This window comes from Rhea pennata, chromosome 5, assembly GCF_028389875.1.
Source record: "Rhea pennata isolate bPtePen1 chromosome 5, bPtePen1.pri, whole genome shotgun sequence".
In the NCBI taxonomy this organism is placed as follows: domain Eukaryota; kingdom Metazoa; phylum Chordata; class Aves; order Rheiformes; family Rheidae; genus Rhea; species Rhea pennata.
The window spans coordinates 33,902,515-33,924,283 of NC_084667.1; the positions used below are offsets into that span (position 1 = coordinate 33,902,515).

General features: G+C 40.0%; 1 protein-coding gene across 1 annotated transcript in view; it reads right to left on the bottom strand.

Moving 5' to 3' along the window:
* Positions 1 to 4,366: 4,366 nt before the first annotated feature.
* SWAP70 (switching B cell complex subunit SWAP70) overlaps positions 4,367 to 21,769 on the bottom strand; it is a 39,719-nt gene continuing 22,316 nt past the window's right edge. Inside the window, exons 4-12 of the mRNA XM_062577610.1 lie at positions 20,439 to 20,666; positions 17,264 to 17,410; positions 16,700 to 16,808; positions 15,331 to 15,512; positions 11,436 to 11,543; positions 9,988 to 10,154; positions 9,011 to 9,209; positions 7,370 to 7,466; positions 4,367 to 6,545 (exon numbers count right to left, since the gene is read on the bottom strand). Of these exons, the coding sequence (XP_062433594.1) occupies positions 6,436 to 6,545; positions 7,370 to 7,466; positions 9,011 to 9,209; positions 9,988 to 10,154; positions 11,436 to 11,543; positions 15,331 to 15,512; positions 16,700 to 16,808; positions 17,264 to 17,410; positions 20,439 to 20,666 (1,347 nt within the window). The 3' untranslated portion in view covers positions 4,367 to 6,435. The remainder of the gene's footprint in view (positions 6,546 to 7,369; positions 7,467 to 9,010; positions 9,210 to 9,987; positions 10,155 to 11,435; positions 11,544 to 15,330; positions 15,513 to 16,699; positions 16,809 to 17,263; positions 17,411 to 20,438; positions 20,667 to 21,769) is intronic.

A 21,769-nucleotide genomic window follows, 5' to 3' on the forward strand; every position in this document is an offset into this window, starting at 1 on the left:
ATTGTACTGGATTTGTGTGAATCTGCCTTTCGAAACACGAGCTGCAGATGTGATTCATTAGCAGGCTGCAGAAGACGGGCTTTGCTGCTGAAAGCCGCTTTGCGAAGCGCCTGTGCGGAGGGCCGTGCGGCGGTGTCTGCCTGCCATCTGGCGTCCAGCGCGCCGGCGGGAAGCGGCGCCGGCGGGAAGCGGCGCCGGCGAAGCTCTCCCGGGGTCACCCGGGCCTGGCCGCAGCGCTGGGGAAACGGCAGCCTCCGCTGCGCGGCCAAGCCGTGCCTTCGCCCGCCCTGCCCAGGCGCCCGAGCGCCCGCCGCCGCATCTCCCCATCTCCCGCGCCGCTGCGCGGAGCCGCCGTGTCGCCGTGTCTCGTGCCGCCGCCGTGCCCTGCGCGAGCCCTCGGCTGCCGGTTCTCTTGGAAACGTGGCTGCAAGGAAAGGGCGCTCCGCAGGTCGGCCTGCCGGCGGGGAGCGTTTCCCGGCCGGGGGGCCTGAGAACGGCGGCTGGTCTGGCGCGTGCCAGGTGTAAGGGTGACAGGGAAGGAGCCCTGCGGAAACTGCTGCAAGCCTGGAAATAAGGACGCTCCAACGCTAGCGTGCGGGGGGGTTGTCAGGCACGTTTCTTGTGCGAGAGGGGCCGCGTGTGCCTACGCAGAGCCCAGCACCAGTGATTTACGCTCAGTTGCCTCCTGTTTCCACATATACAAAAAACAGCTGGAGCAAGCATGGAGAGGCTCTAGGCTGGGGACTGACCAGGTGGTCTGAGACACAGAACAGGCAGAAACGAGCTCTCCTGGCTGCCCCTGAAGCTGCTGTTAGTACGGAAAGGCTGTTATCGTACCACTGTGCGAGTTATTTCAGTGCTGAGTGGCATCTGCAGAGCGTAAAGACTTGCGGAAATTCCCATATTCTCCTAGGCACCGAAACGGCTTGCAAATGGCAGCCCTGCAGAAGCGCAGACTGCTTCTGAAACGGTGTCATGCTCGAGCTTGTCGCCCCATCTGAGGTGCTGGCGTGTTCGGATGAGACCTGTCGGTCAAGTTAGGTGAAAGGGCACAAGCCCACCCGTGGGCAAGACCAGCTAGTGCAGGCTTGCAGCCTGTCTAGGCTGGAGCTTTGGTCCCTGCTAATCCTGGCCAAATAAGCGACGATCTCACTGGCAGGCTCTCTGTGACAGGCTGCGTCTGGGGAACGCACTGCTTTAGCTTGCTTAGAAAAGCAGCAGCACTGGGAATAACAGCAGATGAGCGTGTGCGTGAAGATGTTCTGCCCTCAGCCTATAAAACCTATAGATGCGCTCTAACTGGGGCAAGTAGCTCTATTAATTAGCAATGATAGTAATAACAGTGTATAAAGCTGGCAGTAGGACAAGCTCCTTTGACCATGCAGAAGAGCAATGTGCACACTAACTAGGGTAGACAGAATTTAGTGTGCTTTTTTTTTTGTATTTTATTATTATTGAAGAGTTTAAACGAATGATTTAATGACTAGCAGGGACAAGTGAGGGTTGAGTACTTTTAGCTTATCAGTGCAATCATTTATTTTTTTTTGTGTGTGTCCTTTTTAATCAGCATTCTGCTATTGCTATCATGGACTAGCTGCATATGTTCTTTAATATTATATTTCTGGTATTTTTAGCCTAAGTGAGAGTGTGAGTTGGGGGGAGGGGGATGAAAAGGAGGGCGGAGGGTAGAGAGTTGGGGGGGGGGGGGTGTTACATGTGAGCCAGAGCATGCACAGCCTTTTCCTGGCAGCCCCCCCCCCCCCACTGCTCTTGCAGCCTCAGGGGCTCTTGCTCTCTCTCTCCAGCAGGCCCATGAACATCGTTCGATAGGATGAGGGCGACCTGAAGGGGGGGGGGGGGGTGGAAGACGAACCTGATATGCAGACAGGGCACCTGGGAAAATGCCAGTTTCAGGTAAGTAAGTGACCTTCTTTACACCGCCTCCCTGCCCCAGCTCGTGTGCGCTGGATGCTGGCATCAGCTCTGCTCTGTCTTGCCCGTTAGGGCTTTCAGCAGCGCCTGCACGGCAGCCCAGGCTTTGCGCTGCGGCTTCAGGTGGTTGCTGGCTGACGCAGCCGACTGCATGGCTTGTTCCACCTTGGTAGAGCTGTCTGCCCCCCCCTTTCAAAAATATACCTAAAATAGACACAAGGCCCTGAGCATACTTTTGTTCTAGGCCTGTGCTAATACTGGTAATGTAAAACACCTGTTTTCTAGGACCATGGGCCATTTCTGGGATCACAGATACTAAGCTGAAGACAGAAGAACTGAGTTAGGCCATTAAGTCACTGAAGGCCAAGTACAATGATGACAGCAGCAAGGTAATCATAATACACCCAAAGCCCTAGCTCAGTTAATTATTTTTTGCCCAGTCTCTTCTTCTGTTATTCATTTAATATTTTTTTTTTTTTCTTGAAAAATGGATGTTACAGTAAGGGGAATGACTAAAGGTTTTCAAAGGGGAGGGCAGCACCACATCAGCTGAGTGGTGGTGGTTGGGGTGGGGGGGGGGGGGGTCATTTTCTCAGGATAGGGAATACAGTAACAGTGTAAATAACACCCCCTCCCATACCCATGCACACAGCCCCAGCCCCCCCCACCCCCCCGACACGCACAGGCACACGCACACTCCACCCCCCCCCCCCCCCACACACACACAGCCCCCCCCCCCCCATTAATAATTAGATGCTGGAAAAGTTTGGGCGCTTAAGAGAGAAGCTGCCACCAGATGGCAGCTGGAGTCCAGACATGACCCAGACGCAGGGCCCAGCACAGTGGCGCTCTCACCTTGAATCAGAAAGTTGGAAAAACAAAAGCAGCCACCCTTAGCAAATAAGCAGCACAGGCCAGGCAGGCACCTGATGACTGCAGGAACTAAAATTTTTTTTTTTTTTTTTTTTTTTTTTTTCTTCATGTGGTGGGGGAGTTTTCCAGTTTTATTGGGGGTGATAATTTTATGGCACATTATATTAAATTCCTCATCTCTGTTCCCTTTACTACAGAAGCAATAAATTACCTCTCTGTCTTAAGGGACTAAAATACCTTATGGATATCCCCTTTCCTGGCCACACACCAGTTTGATGAAACAATTAACAACCGCTTCATATAATCAAGATAAAAATAGAGCAGTTGTTTACAGCTCACTTCTACCAAAATGGATGGCATAGCTACTGTTCCAGAAAGGTTTGCATGACCGAAAGGTTGCATGGTTTGGTATGGTTTGGTTTCTTTTTTCCCCTTCTAGCTACAGAAGTTGTCCTAATTCAGTGCTGCTTCTCCATCTAAGATTTGCCTTTGTGGCTGTACACTCAGGAAAGCTAAACAAACAGAAGTAAGATGAGTTGCTGGAAACTTACTTGCTTATTACAGTTCGGGAATGAGTGAGTAAGGATGTATCATTCTTACACATTCAGCTCCACAAAATGGTCACAGGGCAAAAACCTGTTTTGTCTGAGGGGGATAAAAGCATAACCCTGTACTATTGGCTTGCAGGCTTATTCCACCATCAGCAGAAGGTGGATGGACTCTGGCAGTCAAAGATGACTGAAGTCTCTAGTGCATCTTTCTTACTGATGTTGCAAGAACAGCAGCGGTAGCTTTCCCTTGCCCTCCTCCAGGCTCCATAGCCACAGGTAAGTCTGGTGGTTATAGGATTTTGCAAGGAGTCTCTGGGGCAGAACAGGCATGAAGTCCTGAAAACAGTGATGGGATAGCACAGCATTTCACTGAGGTATCCACTGCATTTGTCTTTTAGAGTAATGGTGCTGTAACCCATGCGCTCACGGGAACTGATCTCTCCCTGGGGGCTGTGTTTTTTTTCCATGCTGCAGTTTCATGAGATGTGGTGACTGACTCACAGCACTATTCTCTCGTTGAATGCTATGACTAGCAGAGCTTTAGTGGACTTACTCTAAAGTGGGACTTTTGCTCAAAAGGCATTTGTTCATTCTTTGATTTTCTTTCTCCCTCCCCTTTTCATTAAGCAGCAACTTCACAGCCTGTCAGAGCAGGCAATGACAACAGTGCTAAAAGGAAATTTGTCTCATTTCTTCTTCTGATAAATGGTGACTAAGACAAAATTACAGACAGACTTACGATGTTTTTTTTCTAGAGCTGTTTTGGCCACAGAAGCATGTCTGTAGTAAGGTGTATTGTACATGGACATGTAAGAAAACTGTTCTGTTAAGAGAAACTCGATTATCTGTATCACCAACATCTCTGTTATTGCTTTAATTCAATTCTGACACCATGGATGAGACTACTAGGAATATACTTCTTTCTTCAAAACAGTAGTGTTTCCATACAACAGTTACTGGCATTTGCTTATATTCTGACAGAAGCACCAAAACATACAGAGAACCAATAATTAATTTGTAAATGACTTTGCATTACTTTATTAAATAGCCAATTCTAAAGAACAGTAAAAAATAGGAAAGCATGCATCATTTGGTGTTCTTGAAAAAACATCTGTCCAAAACAAAAACTATTAGAAAACAAAAGTTAAACAAGTTTAGCCCAATACACCTTCCATTTTCCTTGTAAAAAGGTGTTGGGTAGTTATAAATACTGTTCCATCTCCTTTAGCAAAGTTTAACAATGTATACATTAGTATTTCTATTACAGTTTTTTCACATTTCTTTTGTAAACAAAATCAATTTTTAAAAGGCCTTGTTAACAAGCTGAAGAACATTGGTTTCCTGTACAGTAAATACAAATAGGAAGATGCTGGATTTTCCTGCCATTTTAATGAGCACACTGTTTACTAAAACATTAAAGAAAGATTTCAATTAGTATAAAAATATAACTGCAAAGAGTAAATGTCTGAGAAGATCCAGTATTTGAGTGAGTCTTAGTTAACAGGTATATAAAATGCTATTGACTTTCAAATCTTAAGATCAGCTTTGTACAACTTGTGCTCTTCTGCGATCTGAGTATCACAGCGCTGTACACAGGTACTGGTTATCTAAAACATTCACTTCCTATTTACTAAAAATAATTTAACACTTAGCTGAACTAAAAAGTAGGTGCCGAAAATGGGTGTATGTATGTTTGGTGTGCATACAAAAGTCAAAGCTGACTAACAAGCTGCACCACTGGGCACCTACTCTTCAAGAGGGGTCTCATTTCTCAAAATGTCTGCGCAGCTTAGCATGAATATAATTTCACTTAGCAACAGAGTGACTTCTTCTCTAGTGTAGAACTTCTACAAAGCAAAATTACACACTTGTTCCCTTTCCCTAAAGAAAGGGAAGCAATTGGCTTCTCCTAGAGACAGTTTTGAGGCAAAGCTGTAAGCAGGTTTTTTGGAATGCTTTAGTTACTAGAAATGCCGAAATTACGTCATTGATACCACGTATTTTTTTTTCCTAAAGCAACATTGCTACATGTGTCATTTTTATCTCAAATAAAAATGTGAAATTTAATTTTCTTCTTGTTACTGCTTTTTTTGGAATCTGTACTCCAGTGAAGAGTAAGACAACACAAAAAGAAGTGCTGTATCTAAATATAGGTACATTATAATCAGCTTTCTTGTAAAAGCACAGACTTGATTCAGATGCTATTTGGCCTGTATGTGCTATTATCCTCCATTCATCCTCTCCAGAAATCTCTAAGTAAGTCAAAATTGTATATCTTTTAAACTGTGAAAGGGAAAGCAGATGGTTTTCAAGGTGCTCTCAACATTTTTTTTTTTTTTAGCACTTCCCAAGTATGGAACCCTTTGAGAACAATCTTGCACCACTGCTTTTTCCAAATGCTTTATGGCAGAATTTTGCACATGCTTATTTCCAATTGTTTTGTCTGGATTCCTGAGAACAGATGTCTGGCCAAACCAGACAAGCTGCTAAAAACAGCAGCAACTGACACCCACTGATGCCAGTCTGCCCTCAGTAAGGAAGAATGGAAGAAGGTATCTGAGCACTAACTTCCTCCATGTGAAGAGGGACGGACGGGGGGGCGTGGAGAAGGGAGACTATGGAAGGAAAGGTAATGCTCTATCTCAGAGTTGTACAGAAACTTCCAAAATAATTTATCCTGGGTTTAAATTATACTAACTGAACCAATATAAAACTGCTTCCCTTGTTTTTTTAAAGCGACACTGCCTGACCAATTAGATGCTGTCAGATTGTTACAAGCTGATATAGGAACAACTTGCCACAAGTTGCATTTGAATACAAATTTTCAGTTGAAGAGTTTTCTGTAAAAGAATAGAATTTCTAGAAATGTGAGGGAAAACAGCAAGTATTGTCAGACACCACATATTATAATTACTGAGCTCTGAACAGATATGCATATGTGGTAAGTAGTATTTCCTTTATAGAAAGGCCCAACCTGCTGAGCAAACTAAGATCTGCATAAAAGGAGTAAGCTGTTCTGTGTAAAGCAAAATGAACAAAGGTGGGCTTCTGTTTGCAAATGGTATTTCAATGACCACCATTACTCAGACGTGGCCTTTTTCCCCTTCCAGTTCTTTTGTCTTTGCTCAAGTTCAGCTTCAGTGAAGGCTGCTGGACCCCAGTTTGTGATTAAGTGAGGATTCTTGGAGCCTGGAAGACAGAGTAAAATACTTGAAACAGATATTGCCAACTCTAACATTGCTCACGCACCCTCGGTTGAACAGGCTGAGCGTCATTACAGCATTATTTGGTAACTGCTCTGTCTTTTGTGATTGGGAATTCTCTCAGGAGAGTGGCCCAAGGCCCCTCCTAACTGAGAAGGAAGCAATGCCTGAGACAAAGTAGTGAAGATATTTTGTTGAGAAGTTCTGAACTGCTGCAGTCTTTTGTTTTTGCATCTCCCACCTTTTCTCCAAAACAGCTCTGCCTTAGTAGCCTCCCTTCTTGTCTTTACAGACGTCCCTGAAGGGTATCTCCAACATTGCACTACAAAACCACTTTCCTCTAGGCTGACATACTACGCAGGTAAAGAACACCTTACTAGGCTTTATTACTCATTCTCCTCCTGAGCAAGTAAGAGCCTGTTTTTGCTCCCATGATCATCACTAATCTATTTTAAGCAGGACCAAATTGCTCAGGGGCACTAATCTTATCAATTAAGATCCATTGGTGCTGGTCCTAAATTGCACACACCGGATGTTGAGGATGGTATTGCACCGTTAGTTAGGCACAGACAACTGTTTCATCTCATTCCACTTAGGGTCTGAATGCAGTATTCACAAAACTGACAATTCTACCACGTTGAGAGAGACCCTATTACAATCAGCAGTTTTGTCAAATGCAATGTTCGTAGGTTGTTGTGAAACCAACAAGTTACAGGAAGAGGCAAACTCAGTGATCTAGGTGATCTAACTTAGTATTGGAGACTGAGTACAATGTTCATTTGTGATTTTTTTTTTTTTTTGATAACATACCTGGCTCTATTAGTCGAATTAGCCCCTCGTGATGAGCTACTTTATCTTTCCAACTTTTGGTGTTATTAGCTGCTGTTTCCAACTTCTTCTTAACCTCCTGAAATAAGATACAGCCCATTTGAAAACAACAACTTTACTCCATCTAAAAAGAACGAGAGAAGTCCTTCTAAATCTAAAGACTGAACAACCATATGTATGTTAGCCAGCATTCTGTGCTGAGTGTAGACACGACCACGCCATTTCAGATCGCCATCGTAGCTGGTTTAGTCAATCAATAGCCATATGAAAGTACACCCTCAAATCACAATCCAAGAATAACCAGGTTGTATAAGATTCTGCAGTGACATAGTTATGACTAATCTCCATGAAGACTGAAAGCATAAACTGTAGTTTCAAAACAGGAAGATGCATTTTCCATTCTGAGCCAAGAGCCAAGATGATTTAGCAGTCATCCCTCTCTAGCAGAAATGATAAGGTTAGACATGGAAAGGACCCCTTCTGCTACTCTCAAGCAAGACAGACCTACTCTTCAGTCTAAACTGCTCTTTTGGTCAGTTTCAAATGCTGCACCCTGCGTGGAAGGCCAAAACGTTGTTTGTTTAAATATGTCTGAAATAATGACTTAACTATCCCAGTGACCTAATCCACCATTTGTTTTTTTAAGGCCACTGTATTCAGCCAGTCATGTGGAGTATTATATCATGTTTTATACATAAAAAATCAGAGACGTCATCTGGAAACATGCAAGTGTTATCCAAAAGTAACTCCTATGATGGCATATGACGTACCACCAACACAATAGGTTGTACCTACTCCATGTGCGTCTCAGCTGGCCCTTTTTGGCAGCCCCTGCAATACTTGTATTCCATGCTAGTCAAGACAGCTCACTGAAGCATCAAGCTCATCCTTCACATAGCTCAGCCCAAGGGCACAGATAGCATAAGTAAGTACACTCCCAAGCTAAACAGAACTCTAGTCGTGTTTTGTTTTCTTATCCAAATAGAGGCAGGATTAACACATCTAGCCCCAGAAAGAATGCAGTAGGGCATCCCTACTCACTGTGTTCTGACTCCTATTTCTTCCACAAATGCAGCTGATCTTCACCAAAACCACTTCTAAGTGGCACAGGCCTGGCATTTGGGACATGATTCCTACCTATCCTTGACAGTAGTTCAGTGCTTAAAAACTTTTTTGAGGAGCAAGTGCCAACAGCAGCACTTACTTACTTACATTTTTAATCTGTAGAAGACAATATTGCTGCGTTATATCAAAACATTGCACAGGTAATTAACTCAAGAACATAAAGCATTTAGTCGTGACGGCAACGGGACTGCATACAGATAGTTAATCTATAGCAGAAGATAAAAGGACAAAGAGTATTTCAGGATGTGACTAAGCTGGCTTGCATATAAATTGGGATAAAAGGATAGAAGGGTAGTACATCTGAAAGCTGCCCTCCACTCCAAATATAGCCACTGGTTTAGGATGAAAAAAACATAACAATTCTATTGTTTTTATAAACCTTGTATCTTAATATTCCTCAAAAAAGCATGACACTGATGAACTTTAAATTCAGTTAACCTACTGGATACTGAATGATACCTGGCTAAGTAGGAGAGGCTGAAGAACAGAAGAGCTCACCTCATATTGCTCAAGGGCCTCCTTCCTTTCCAGTTCAAGCTGCTCCAATTGTTGCATGGCAACCTGAAGAGCCTGTTCCTTTACCAGTCTCTGGTTTTCTAGCTCTTGTTTCTCTGCTTCTGTCATCTGAATGGTCTGTTGCTGCTGCAAGTGCCATTTTTCCAGTTCTGCTCTCTTTGCAGACTCTTCTTCCAGTAATCTGCAATGGAGACTGCAATGTTAACTACATTTTCAAGCAAGCTGTATCCATTATGTAGCATACACATAGGGAAGCCTAGCTAATTATTTTCTTTTTTTCTTTTTTTAACCTTGAGAAGCCAGTAAAAATACTGCTTATTGGCTTAACTTCAATATAAAACTAAAATTATGCCAGTAATCTGACTGCTACAAAGCACTGTTCAGAGACTTTAGTCAATAATGCAAATGCACAATACTGAAAACCACAGAAGAAACAAACATGCAAGAGTTATCTGAATTGTCTTAGCAGGATTGACTGTATGAAGAAAAATATCCATTCTAAAAAGACCTCAGAAAGAGGAGACTTAACTCTGTCAACTTGAATTTAAGCTGACACAGAAAGTCATGTTTTATAGTTTCTACTTTATAAAATATACAGCTGAAAAGTTTGCACATGGTGGTCTAAATTTTTCAAATGTATACAGGTAGCAGACCCAATGAAAAATAAAAATGAGCCTACTTTTCTGAAGTTGCTGAGCACTCACACTGGTAAGAACTCTTGCTATGAGGACTTAGAAATCAAATATTTATAAAAACCATAAATACCAGCCTTAGACTTCAGAGGTTAAGGAACAAATCTATTCTGCCTTTACTTTAAGATACTCTGTCCTTTTCCAGCAATGTGTCCAGGACACAAACATGCCCCCTTCCCCAACCTCTTAATAATGGCAGTTATTCATTATTACTTGGCAGGTAGGAGGGGAAATCAGTAGAAATAAGTCTGCTAGGTAAAATCCCACCTGGCTTGAAGTTTCCTAACAGTCTCTTCATCTTGACGTGCCTGTTTCTCATCCTCCAAAGCTTCTTGTAGCTGCTTATACATTTCTTCCAGCTCACGAACTCTCTGCAAATACTGTTCCAGTTCAGATGACTTCTGAGCAACCTGCTCTTCCATTTGTTGTCTTACCTAGCAGCACAAATTGAGGACACAGATGAGCTACCATTTAACTGAGGTTTCTGATTTTTAAAGGAAGTACTGGGTTTCCCTTAAATGAGATTTTCCAAAGACAGACCTTTTCCTGCTGCCTGCAGAGCAAGACAGTCAAAATGTGTGATTAACAGCATAAAAAAAATGCAGATCACTTGAATTAGCCTACTTCATGCAGCACAAGATATTTACCATGGTTTAAACCTAATTTCTATCTCTATAGTCATGTCAGTTTGGAGGGGGAAAAATAAAATGATGAAAGGCAAAGGTCAGGCTGGTTTAGTTATACTGTTTCAATTCCTTTCCTCCAGCAAGCTCTCCTTCAGTGTATTTCACAGTTACGCTTGGATGATGGCACTGCAACTTGTGACGGATAAAGGGGTTGGAAAGCCACTATGGAGGTAAGTGATAAACTGAAGATAAGTGACAGAGAAAGATGAGGAGGTAAGGGAGAGCCTCACATTTAAAGTCACCTAGTCTCTGCTCTTCATGTCCCACCGTCTTAACTGTTCAGAGCAGGACACAAGGAGTGCTCACAGGGTGCCAGAGCCATCTTTATATGCCTGAGAAAGCCCTTTGAGATTAAAAATTAGTTCTTCTGGAAATCTGGGAATGGATTACAAGAATAACAGCATTTTAAAGCATTTTTAAAGGTACCATGCCTTTTTTTATACACACACACACACACACACACACCATGCCATATATATAAAGTTTAAGAAGCATGGTAGCTTTAAAATGCTGTTATTGTTATATTATACACACACACATATATACACACAAATACACGTATACAGGTATATAAAGTTTGAAATAGATATATAACACACACAGCATAAAAATTCAAGTTTAAAAAAATATAATTAATTCTGAAAGTTCCTAAAATTTATTTTAATTATGTCTATATTCATTTTGCCTATTCACAAAATATGTACTGGCCTTAGGTTCTCCATCTTGGAAAAGTGGAAGGTTATCTTCAGTCTGTGTTTATCTTGTAAAACAAGTCATTTTATTCTCAAATTTCTAATAATATTTAAGCCTTAAATGCTATCCAAATTGTATGCAGGCTGCTCCAACATTCGTATTCACTAGTAAAAATATTTTATTTCTATATTTCTAATAAAGGCAACCCAGGTTGCATTCTGATACCTCCTGCAAAATCCATCTGAATCCTTTCAGTGATTGCCCATGAGTGAAGCCATTGCTGAAAACATTGCTCATTATGAGTAATCATGGCAAAAAGCCACTTGTGCTACTCACCATTTTTTCTCTCTCCAGCTCTAGACTGAATCGATCTTGTAATTCCACTTGAGTCTGAAGTCTTTTCTTCTCTTCCTCAGCAGCACGTGCAGCTGCTGCTTCTAGTTGCTGTGGAGGGAACGGGGGTGGGGGGAAGAAAGAAAGAAAAAACAGTTTGTCAAAACTAAACCATTTTGGGTGCATGAAATTTCATTTAACAATTTTTTAAGGAAGAAATCTTCAGATTTGTTTTCAAAAACCCAAAGTCCAAATCTATTCTCAATCTCTTAAGTATCATTTTAAATATAATTTTAATCCTATTATTGCAAGCTAATTTTATATTTGCAAATTGAAAACAAACAAACAATTACCAGACCTCCTCCAGGTTTCCTGTGCATGCAGGACTAGACAGTAATTCCAGCAACAGTGAAATCATGCTGGAATGTGTAGAGCTCACACAGAAACAGAAGTGAGAAGCATTAAATTACTATGGGAAAGCAGAAGTGCCACAAAGTTTGACTATAATAAGTGATTATGCTTTTGTGAATCACACTTCTTTAACAACTCCAAGATTGCCATGTAAGGTAAATAAAATTATAGCCAAAAATCACCACTTGAAAGGAGGGGGGGGGAGGAAAAGTAGCAGCCTAATCAGAGTTTAGGACAGGGAAGCCAAGATGCTGGTACCTTCACAGCTTCTGACAACTTTTTTTCTTTTTTTCCCCCCATCTTCATTTCACAGATAAAGATGTTAACACTTTCTCCTTTCATGAGGAGTTTGATAAGTGTGTATAGTTAGAATGCTTTGAAGGCCAGAAATACAGTACTAGACACTGAAAACAAAAATAATCCTTTTGCACAAATTTCCTAAGAAATTGACATAATGCTTAGGAGGAAACAGAAAATAAAAAGCAAGCACCTTTAGCTAATATGTGAGGCTACTTCCACAGATGTTCAGTAAGAGAGGGACAGCCACCTTTCTCACCTTCGGAAAGGTCCCCATATTTAATATTTAACTCCTCCTCTTCACACAACCTAGATGAACTACTTAGAGGTCTAAAGGTGCCAAGTCTACACTTTTATTCGTGTTAAGTGCTTGCAGTATCATTGTAGCCTGAGACAGACAAACTCAGAGAAGGGAAGAAGAAGAGTTTTTGTTTAAAATTGTAGATAACACTACTTAATTACAGAATTGCTGTCCTTGTAAAGACTAAAATCATGTTACCAGTTTTTTAAAGTTCCTCCTCTGCCTCCTCCTAAGCCTATAATTGTGGTCAAATCCATGATGGCTATTTACTTGAAGTTTTCTTTTGATTTCCTGCCCCACTCCTGAATTAAACACTGCCAGTCTTGATCCGAGATGGAGAACGTGCCCTCAAAAAGTCACTGCCAGAGAGCTCAACAAGAAAACTGCAAATACAAAAAAATTCACTCTGAAGAGAGTGAAAATACATTCTTTATCATCAACTGTCTGATTAATTCATCTCAGAGGACATCAATTCCTGGCAGGTAAAGTTACGGGTATCAGGATAATTATATAGGGGGACTAGAGGGAGGCAGGGATGGGGAAGGGATGTTAATAGGCCCCACCATTACAGCTGGGGCTAGCAGGGGGTCTGAATCCCATGCAAAACCCTGAACTGGAACAGAATGGGTGCATACATCTCTGCGTGGCCTCTTCCTAACAAGATTTACCTTTTAAGTTTGTTCAAAGTATGCATCTCCAAAATTATATGAAAAATATTAAAAATTACCTATTTTAGACAAACATTCCCATACATCTGAAATTTTCTACCACAGGAGCCATCAAAGCACAAGCCAGTCTCAGGGTGCATTTTGGTAGCTGCTGTGGAAGTGCTGGTTCCACCCATCTGGAGCAAATCAAACTCTAAGTGTTTTGACAACTCAGATTCCCAAACCATTCCAATAGCCTTTTCCTTGAAACACATTTTTTTCTAGGCAATCAAACACAAAATTCCTCCAATACAGTAGCTCCCCAATAGTTCTACCTAGCAGAAGTGCAGTATTTCATAGCCAAAACTAATTTATTTTCCTCAAGAAATCACTTTAATCTGGTTTAAAAGATGCTTCTCGAATCTCTTTAGTTTATCAGTTGTGACTTTCACAAGCCTTACTGAAGCCTGGCAACACCCTACTGCTCCTTTGGGATTGCACTTATTTCCCCCCCAACACACATACACACACAACATAAACTGAACACAGCACTCCAGCCTTATGATTTCTGTTAAGAGGTGTATTACACACCAGTAACCAGTAAGTAACACAGGCTGTCCTTTCAAGCATCTTTTGCATTCTGTTAAACATATGGTAGAATACAGGGGCTAAAATTAAATCAAAAAGATGGTTTTCCACTGCCAGACTTCATTTAAGGCAAACAGAATAATATCCATGCCAAACAGTGGCAACTCAAAGTTAATTAAAAAAAAAAGACAACAAATTGTTCCTTACCACAAATTGTGACTTAATGACAAGATTTCTGAAAAGGTCTGTTTTTGGATGTTTTCCGTTTGCTTTCTAGTATCCACATCAACCTGCTCTCACAGCTTTTTTCCCCCAAGAACATGGATTCTTTTCTAACTGAGGGCTAAAATTAGTATTTTTATTTTATGAAAAGCACAAGAAATGAGTAAGACTTGTTCTAAATGGAAACGAAAAAAATCCTATTAATTTAGGAAGGTATTGAACAGAACACACTTTAGACTAAGCATGGAGTCAAGATCTGAGCTGCTAGCTGCAGGCAGTCTTATTCAGTAACTGAAATGTTAGGCAGCAGGAATGAAAAGAGTTTGATGGCATTGTAAGCTATCTGCCAGGGATACACCTTGTTAAAAGGCATCACAGCAATAAAAACATAGCAACTCTCCTTATAAACTTTCTAAAAAGAAAAAAATTCGAAAGTATAGCTGAACACTAATCAAGTCTCTGTGGAGAGCTACTTAACAGATATCAGCTGTTCTAGCACACAAAGCCCCAACAGCATCTGCACTCTACTGTTAGTATGCAGCTAGAGCAAATGCACCTTTGTGCTATTTGCAGATATTCTGCCAGTCTTTAGACTTAAACTAAAAAGCTGTCTACAAGACAGTGAATTTATTTAGAATGCCTTTGCTAACAGAAATTTCCAAGGCATATAAGTCAGGCTTTTAGAATTCAATACAGCATTTATAGCATTTAAACAACTTACAAATGGTTGGTATGTTCCTCAGCTCTATAAATCTCCCATAGACTGCCCCAGTAACATTATATATACACACCCATGCAAAATGATTTTGAATCTTTGGAATTTCTGTAAATTAATCTTGTATCTCTGGAAATTAATTATGTGCCAAGAAAAGTGTTTCTCCCCTGCCTTAGTTCACACAATGGAACAGAAGACTACCTATCTTAATAAAAAGTGCTACATTTCTTGGACGTGTCCAACCGGAAAAACACAAAACAAAACCATCAATTAACTGAGCATAACTGAGTTTCCAGTTCCTGAACACCTGGGACTTTCTTTGCTTCAGAGGCTACACTAGTTTTACAGTACTTTCATATGTACAGGGGCTGGACTTGGCCACTTCCATAATCCAGGGGTCTGCTGAACAGTCCTTTAGAAGTGGCTACAGCCAACAAGGTTTCACTGCAGACTGAACCAGCAGGTATACTCACTTAAGGCCTCCTACGGATACACAGTGACCTCCCCTGGAGCAGCTCAATGCTCAATGTGTCTGAGCACCTGAACAGCAAATCTTATACTTCTTAAATCTTAAATTCTTAATTAAGTATAAATTCTTAATTCTTAATTAAGTATAAGATTTAATTCTTAAATCTTATACTATAACAGCCTTATACTTCAAGAAGTTCATCTCAATCATAGAGACTAAGCTTGAAGGTTGGCAGCTCCCGCTCCCACCTTTCTCACAGTCTCCAGCTCTTTCTGCTTGTTCTCGTTGGCCGTTTGCAATTCTTTCATCTGCCGTTCTAATTCTTCTTGCTCAGCTAACAGTTTCTGGCGCAATTCTTTCCGTTTTTGGCGTGCCTCTTTGTGGGGTGGAGGGTTCCCCCCTCTAAGCAGGTTTACAGTGGTCTGTATGGCTGGAAAGGAATGTGCAAGTCATAAAGAAAGAAGAAAAGTAAGAGAAGACCAGAGAGGGGAAATGCAAAACTTTCTGGGCAGTCTTGCTGAATGGCTATGGACTGTTTTTTTTAAAAACATATTTATTCTAAAAACAAAAATAACTGTGTTTGTTAGTTTTCCTGTCAACACAAAATCAAAAGCAAAAGATACTTGGCATTCAGTATTGTCTGTGTCCTACAAGGAGACACTCAGGCAATTCTAGTACATTACGTCAATTCTAACATTGATTTCTTTCTAAAAGGCAGTGGACATACCAACACATTTTGAGTGCAAGTCATTTGCACACTTACCTAGCAAAAACAGCTCCAACATTTTCCACTACCTAGATTCAGTAATTCTAATTGAGAAGTAAAAAAAAAAATATATTATCCAACATATATGTTCACTTACTTTCCTAGAACCGACTTTTAACCTTTTTTATTCTTACTGTCTTAAGCTGGAAAAACTTTCTCCCAGTAACAAAATAGTTCTCATTTATTTATATTCAGTGAAGAAATATTCAGAGAGCAAAGTTGAGAAGTAGTAAATGATTTTGATATATTTATTCATCTGGCACAACTGTGAAAAAAGATCTCATTTTGAAAGCCAGTAATCATTACTCATACATCAGACTTTAATTAAACTATGCTTCAAGGAAAATAGGGAAAGTGCTAATGAAAGCACACAGCTCTAAATATTTAAATGCAGTACATGTTTCAGTGATATCGGCCACACTATCTTTGCAAGGGCTTCAACCTCACTCTGCAAAAGATGCATATACCTATTACTCAGAACATATCTGGGCAAGGTATCACAGAAGAAATAAATAACTTCATTATGGCAACAGAAAAGGAAACCTCAATTTCCAGCCTTGTCCTCAGCTCAGATGTACAGACATATAGAAAAAGCAAACAGTAACATCCATTTTCTTTTTGGTTTTGGCTGCCTACATTGAGGCACCTGACAGAATTTGATTCCCATTACATGGACCATTAGTTCTTCCAGAGTATCAGGCCCCTTAATGATCTCTTTCCATGTGTCAAAAACAAGGACATCCAAAAATTACAAGACCAAAATTTCATACTTGGGGTAAAGCATATCCCTAAGATTTCAGCTTAGTAAAGCACTTAACTTTCAGGTAACTTTAGGATTTCTGAATCCTTACCTTGAATCCACTCCTGCTTCTTCTTTTTATCAGAAGCACTAATCTCAAAACTTTTATCAAGACATTTTATGAGAAAAAGGCATTTCTTTCCATCTTTATCAGGCAAGGCCTAGAATGGAAAACAAAGGATTATGCTTCTAAACATTAAATTTTATGCTACATTGTTAAGAATTCTCTATTTAGTGTTCTGTTACATATCTACAAACACCATCTTCAAAACAGTTTAACATGAGCGTTTATGGCCTGGTTTTATATAAAGTAAAAAAAAAAAAAAAAAAACTCCTGCTATGCATAATATCTTCAACATGAAATCATCAGACAATTTTCTCATTTTCAGTGCAAGCACCCACTTCAGTACTGAGAGGCACTTGATAATGGCTCTTCATTCAACTGATAATCCCAAGACAAATAACCAACTGAGCTACTTATACAGAAGGAAAAAGAAAATAATCAGTTCAGTGTTAATGTCAGATATCAGAAGTCCATCACATACACACACACACACACACACAAAGAATAAGTCTTATCTAAGGAGAAATTTATAGGTTTTTTTTGTTTTTTTACCTCTACGTAACAGTTGCCATCCAGCATGATGTCTCCCTTCTTGTCTTTCAAATCTTCACTTACATAGTAGGAAATAATATTGGGTTTTAGTACAAACCATCGTTCTGTCCAATTTTTCCTTTTGTGACCTTTCTTCAACATATAGCCCTACAAAAAAAGCAAGGGATCAACTGAAATGCCTGGCCTCTGTTGAACCACTTGGTCTTTTAGTTATGTGGCTTAATAGCCCACTGTACTCAGGAAAGTTTGATCGCAGCCCTGAAATACTTCACCTAGACATTTCCATTCCCAGTACCAGAACATTCCTATTTGGTTTTCAGTCCACAAGAAGCCATATACTGTTCTTGTGCCCTATTTTTAAGTAACAGGGTCATCTGAAGACCTGAACAATTACTATGTGCTCTTTGGATCCTCTTTGATGACCTTTGCTATTTAATTTTGTTCAGTCAAGCAGAGATGCTTACCAGCACTAAGACTCATCTGTAGTGCTGTAAGGATAGACATTATCAAAATAGTCCCATGTGGATGTACATCCTAGTAATAAAAGTGGACCTGCATCTAGGCACCATAAATCCAGCCCTCTATGTGCCTAAGTCCAGGGCCAAAGCGTAAGCACCTCTGGCCAGGGAATCGCTCCATCTAGCCAAAATGCTCGCTAAGCTGCACCTTGTTAAAAAGTGATCCCACACACGAGTAACAGCAGCTACTTCAATGAGCACATCAGCAAAAGACATAATAGAACTGTGCTCCTAGAGTTCTTATGGGAGGGGATATGGGAACCTGGTAAAGTCTGGATTTTGCCTTAGGAGTTGTACCACTAATGTAAATACCACCACGCTATTTCATTTTTTCTGACAGATGATTCACTCAGCTTTCTGTAAACAAGTTGTGGACTTTGCTATTAAAAAGAATAACAGGAATATTTCAAAAGAAGGAAGGTAAGATCATACACTGCTGCTGAGCTTTATACAAACAAAAGTGTGATACTCAATAATGATAATAAATAGGCCTGATCTAATCCTCCAAGTTTGTCTCAAATTTTGGAACATTTCCAAAATATAAGCACCAAAATTAAGTAACTAACAACCTTAACTGAAGGTCCACTCTATTATACTTTATTTCATGTACATAAATATATATATGCATATATACACAAATATACGTATATACATACACAACTTGGCTGTGCTTAGCTTTTCTAGTCAGTTAAATGGGGCCAGAGCCAAGGCCATGCCTATTCCCTTGCCGCTCCACCCACTTGCTCTGGACCAGGAATGAGCAAACAGCTTTGCCATCTCTGCGCTCAGGTCCAGAGCCTGGGTGGTCATGTAAGGGTGTGCCAAGAATTCCCACAGTTTTATTCTTTCATGTCTTGCACATTTTAAGTCAGACTAGCTGTTTTTCTTCCTCCTTATATACTGATTGAATGAATTTGCTTTCAAAGTCAAGCCAGACTAATATTTTCCTCTCAAAATTTATGCTAAATCTATATTATTTTTCTGCATAAGCTTCTTCTCATCTTCTAATAGCCCTCTAGCAACTCTTAGGGATCTCTTTTCACAGCAGCTGTCACACGAGAGATAGATACCTCTCAGAAGAGAAGAAAAGAATATTACAAATTTAATTATCACTGCTATCTATCACAAGGCTTGGAGATTATAGGATAAGTGGTCAATAAAAACAGTAGTATGAGACTTTGCTACTGTATGGTATATTATTAATAAAACATTGATGTAATCATACACTGCAAAAAACACTCATGACAATTCTGTCAGTCAACAAGCTCTCAGGGTACAAGCTAGGACAGAGCTAGATAGGTGCTAGTCACACAGGGAACACCATTTTCCACTTGGCCACTTCCATCCAGGAAGAGTTGGGTCAAATCTTGACATAAACTATTTTTATATGTCAAGGATCTATTTTCAAAGTACTCAGACATCCTTGAGAAAGAGGCCTAGTCACCAAAAGAGGAAAGAAAGGAGACAGTTGAGTTAAAAAAAAAATAGCAAAAAAAAAAAAAAAAAAAACACCACACACACACACAGACAATACAGTATAAAAACTGAAAATGTTTTACACTTCCACAGAAAGCATATTTCCTGACAGGTTTCAAGAGGAAGGACTGACCTGACACTGGTTTCTTTATTTTGATGTTGTTGATTAGCAGAATGACTTCATTTCGTCCTCAACTGATTATGTCCCCCCTCCCAGCCCTCATCTCCAATAAGCAACCAGGAGTTAACAAAAATAGACTTTTGCATTGTTCTGTAGATATTCTGAAAGAATTTCCTGTGCCAAGATTTTCTGATGTTTTCTTCAGAATGGATTTGGAAAGTCTGCCAAGAGAGCCTTTGTTTCTCTCCTACCAAGAAACAAAGATGAAAAAAAGAAATACTCCATCAGGTAAAAGCCAAGTTTAACTAGCTCTCTAGGTAACTTCAGCTGCAACCCCTTAGAGTTTCAGTATACTTATACTTCCTATGAAAAAAAAAGAAAACAGTTTTTAAAGCCATTTGTAAACTTGTAACTCATCCACTGGAGATCTGAAACAACAGAAGATTGACAGAAGTTTGCTAAGAATATTAAGGTTAACACTACTATTTGTACTTGAGTACAGGAAAATAAATAGCTAGTCAAATAGCCTGCTAAGCAGAATAAGCAGCAAGCCCTGGAGCTCCTGTATATCTTTCTGCCCTATTACATTTTACCAACTCCAACCTTTGTCCTGACCATGTTGTCTGAATATAGAAGTTGTAACAGCACAACCTGTCATTCATTTGCTAGAACCTAACTGCAACTGGAAAACAGCATTTTCAAAAAATTCAAGAGCTATCAAAAATATAAGAATTGTCAAAAAAAAATGTTGTAGCTGTTACGTCAGCTAATGAGTGTTGACATCAGTATTAAAAAAAGGATATATTTCAAGTCAGAAGCACACTTCCTTTACTTTCTAAAAACAGGTTCTCCCAACAAGCAACTCATTCATAATACTGTGACAATTACAACAATTTTAACAGCACCACAACTTCTCTCTCATTATTATAAGATCATATTATAAAGAACCCTTAGAAGTAATTTACCTAGTTTTCCCACTGCTACTTACCATCAGGTAAGAAAATGTCAGTACTAAGTTTAACACTTTCTAATTATGCAATAATTGTTCTGCATTTCTTACCTGTTTGAGTACATCTAATATGAGCTCATTAAAGACTTCATTAATTGCCATTGATACTGTTTGTCGGTCCATTCCTTTACTGAATTGTCCACTTCCGATGAGATCAATTAGCTCCCAGGCAGAAAGACCTTCTCGACTGGTGTTGAGAGCAATTTTATAATGGTCAAACTGTTCTTGCTGCCAGCCTGCACCCATTGCTTCAGTGAGTTTTTTAAGCAAATACTCAATCTGTACAGAAATATAAATAGAAATTAATCATTTTCAGACATGAAAATCAAGTGTTTCAGAACTGTAAACTAAGCTTATCTAGAGGGTATTTTGTAAACCTTGCTATTCTATAGCCAGGTTCCTACATGCACATTTAGGCCCCTAAATGTAAAAGGTCTAACTAGCTAAGAATTTAGGCTCCTGTAGTTTTCTGCCTCATGAGGCTGAGCTTTTGACTGCTGAGTCCATCTGCAGCTTCTCTGTTTGTATGAAAGAAGAAAAATGACTTAACCAGAGAGCCTCTCTTTTAATATTTCAGATTCCTACAGAACACATGGGATCTTTTCTGTAACAGCCTAAAAACTGTGATGACTTGCATGTGAGAAAGCAGGAAGTTTTAAAAGTCATTATTGTAAAATAAAAGCAAACAATTAGAAACATTAAGAAGAGTACAATGACAGCTTAGACAACAAGTGAAATGAAAAACTACCAGTGTATGTTAGACTTCACTTGATCCCCCTTCCCATCTCTACCACACCATTAATGGACATAATCTTGACAAATATATGCAGAGAGGCAAAAGAACACATTTTTTCACCTCTGCTTTTATTGCTTCCAAAACAAACTGTCCTTTTCCTTTCATCTTTCACTATACACATTACCATACTGCAAACTAATGCTTCTAATAACACTAGTCAAAATAAACCCAAGAATGAAAAAGAGGGAAAGAATGCTGGGTTTCTTCATTTGTATGATTTCTATTTTTGTTTGTTTTTAAACTTACCACTGTTTGCTCTTTAAACAGCATAGTATTTTAAATTAAGCCCATCTGCAGCTTTAAGCACACATAAAATATTTTAAATTGATTTTTAACCAAAATAATTTGGAAGAGCCTTCCTACAGACCTCTATACAACGAAGTCAAAGCCACACCTCTGGGTTTCTATGACCGTTGTCACCTGATGCCAATTACAGAGTTTCACCAAGTTTTGAAGACAGAACAATTAAATGCCACCTTTTGCTATTTTGGGTAACAGGTCACTGTGTTTCCTCATCAGCTTCAGAGTGAGGTGCACAAAGTCACGTGCCATCTCCTGACTGTCCCCTCCGACCAACCCCGGCACT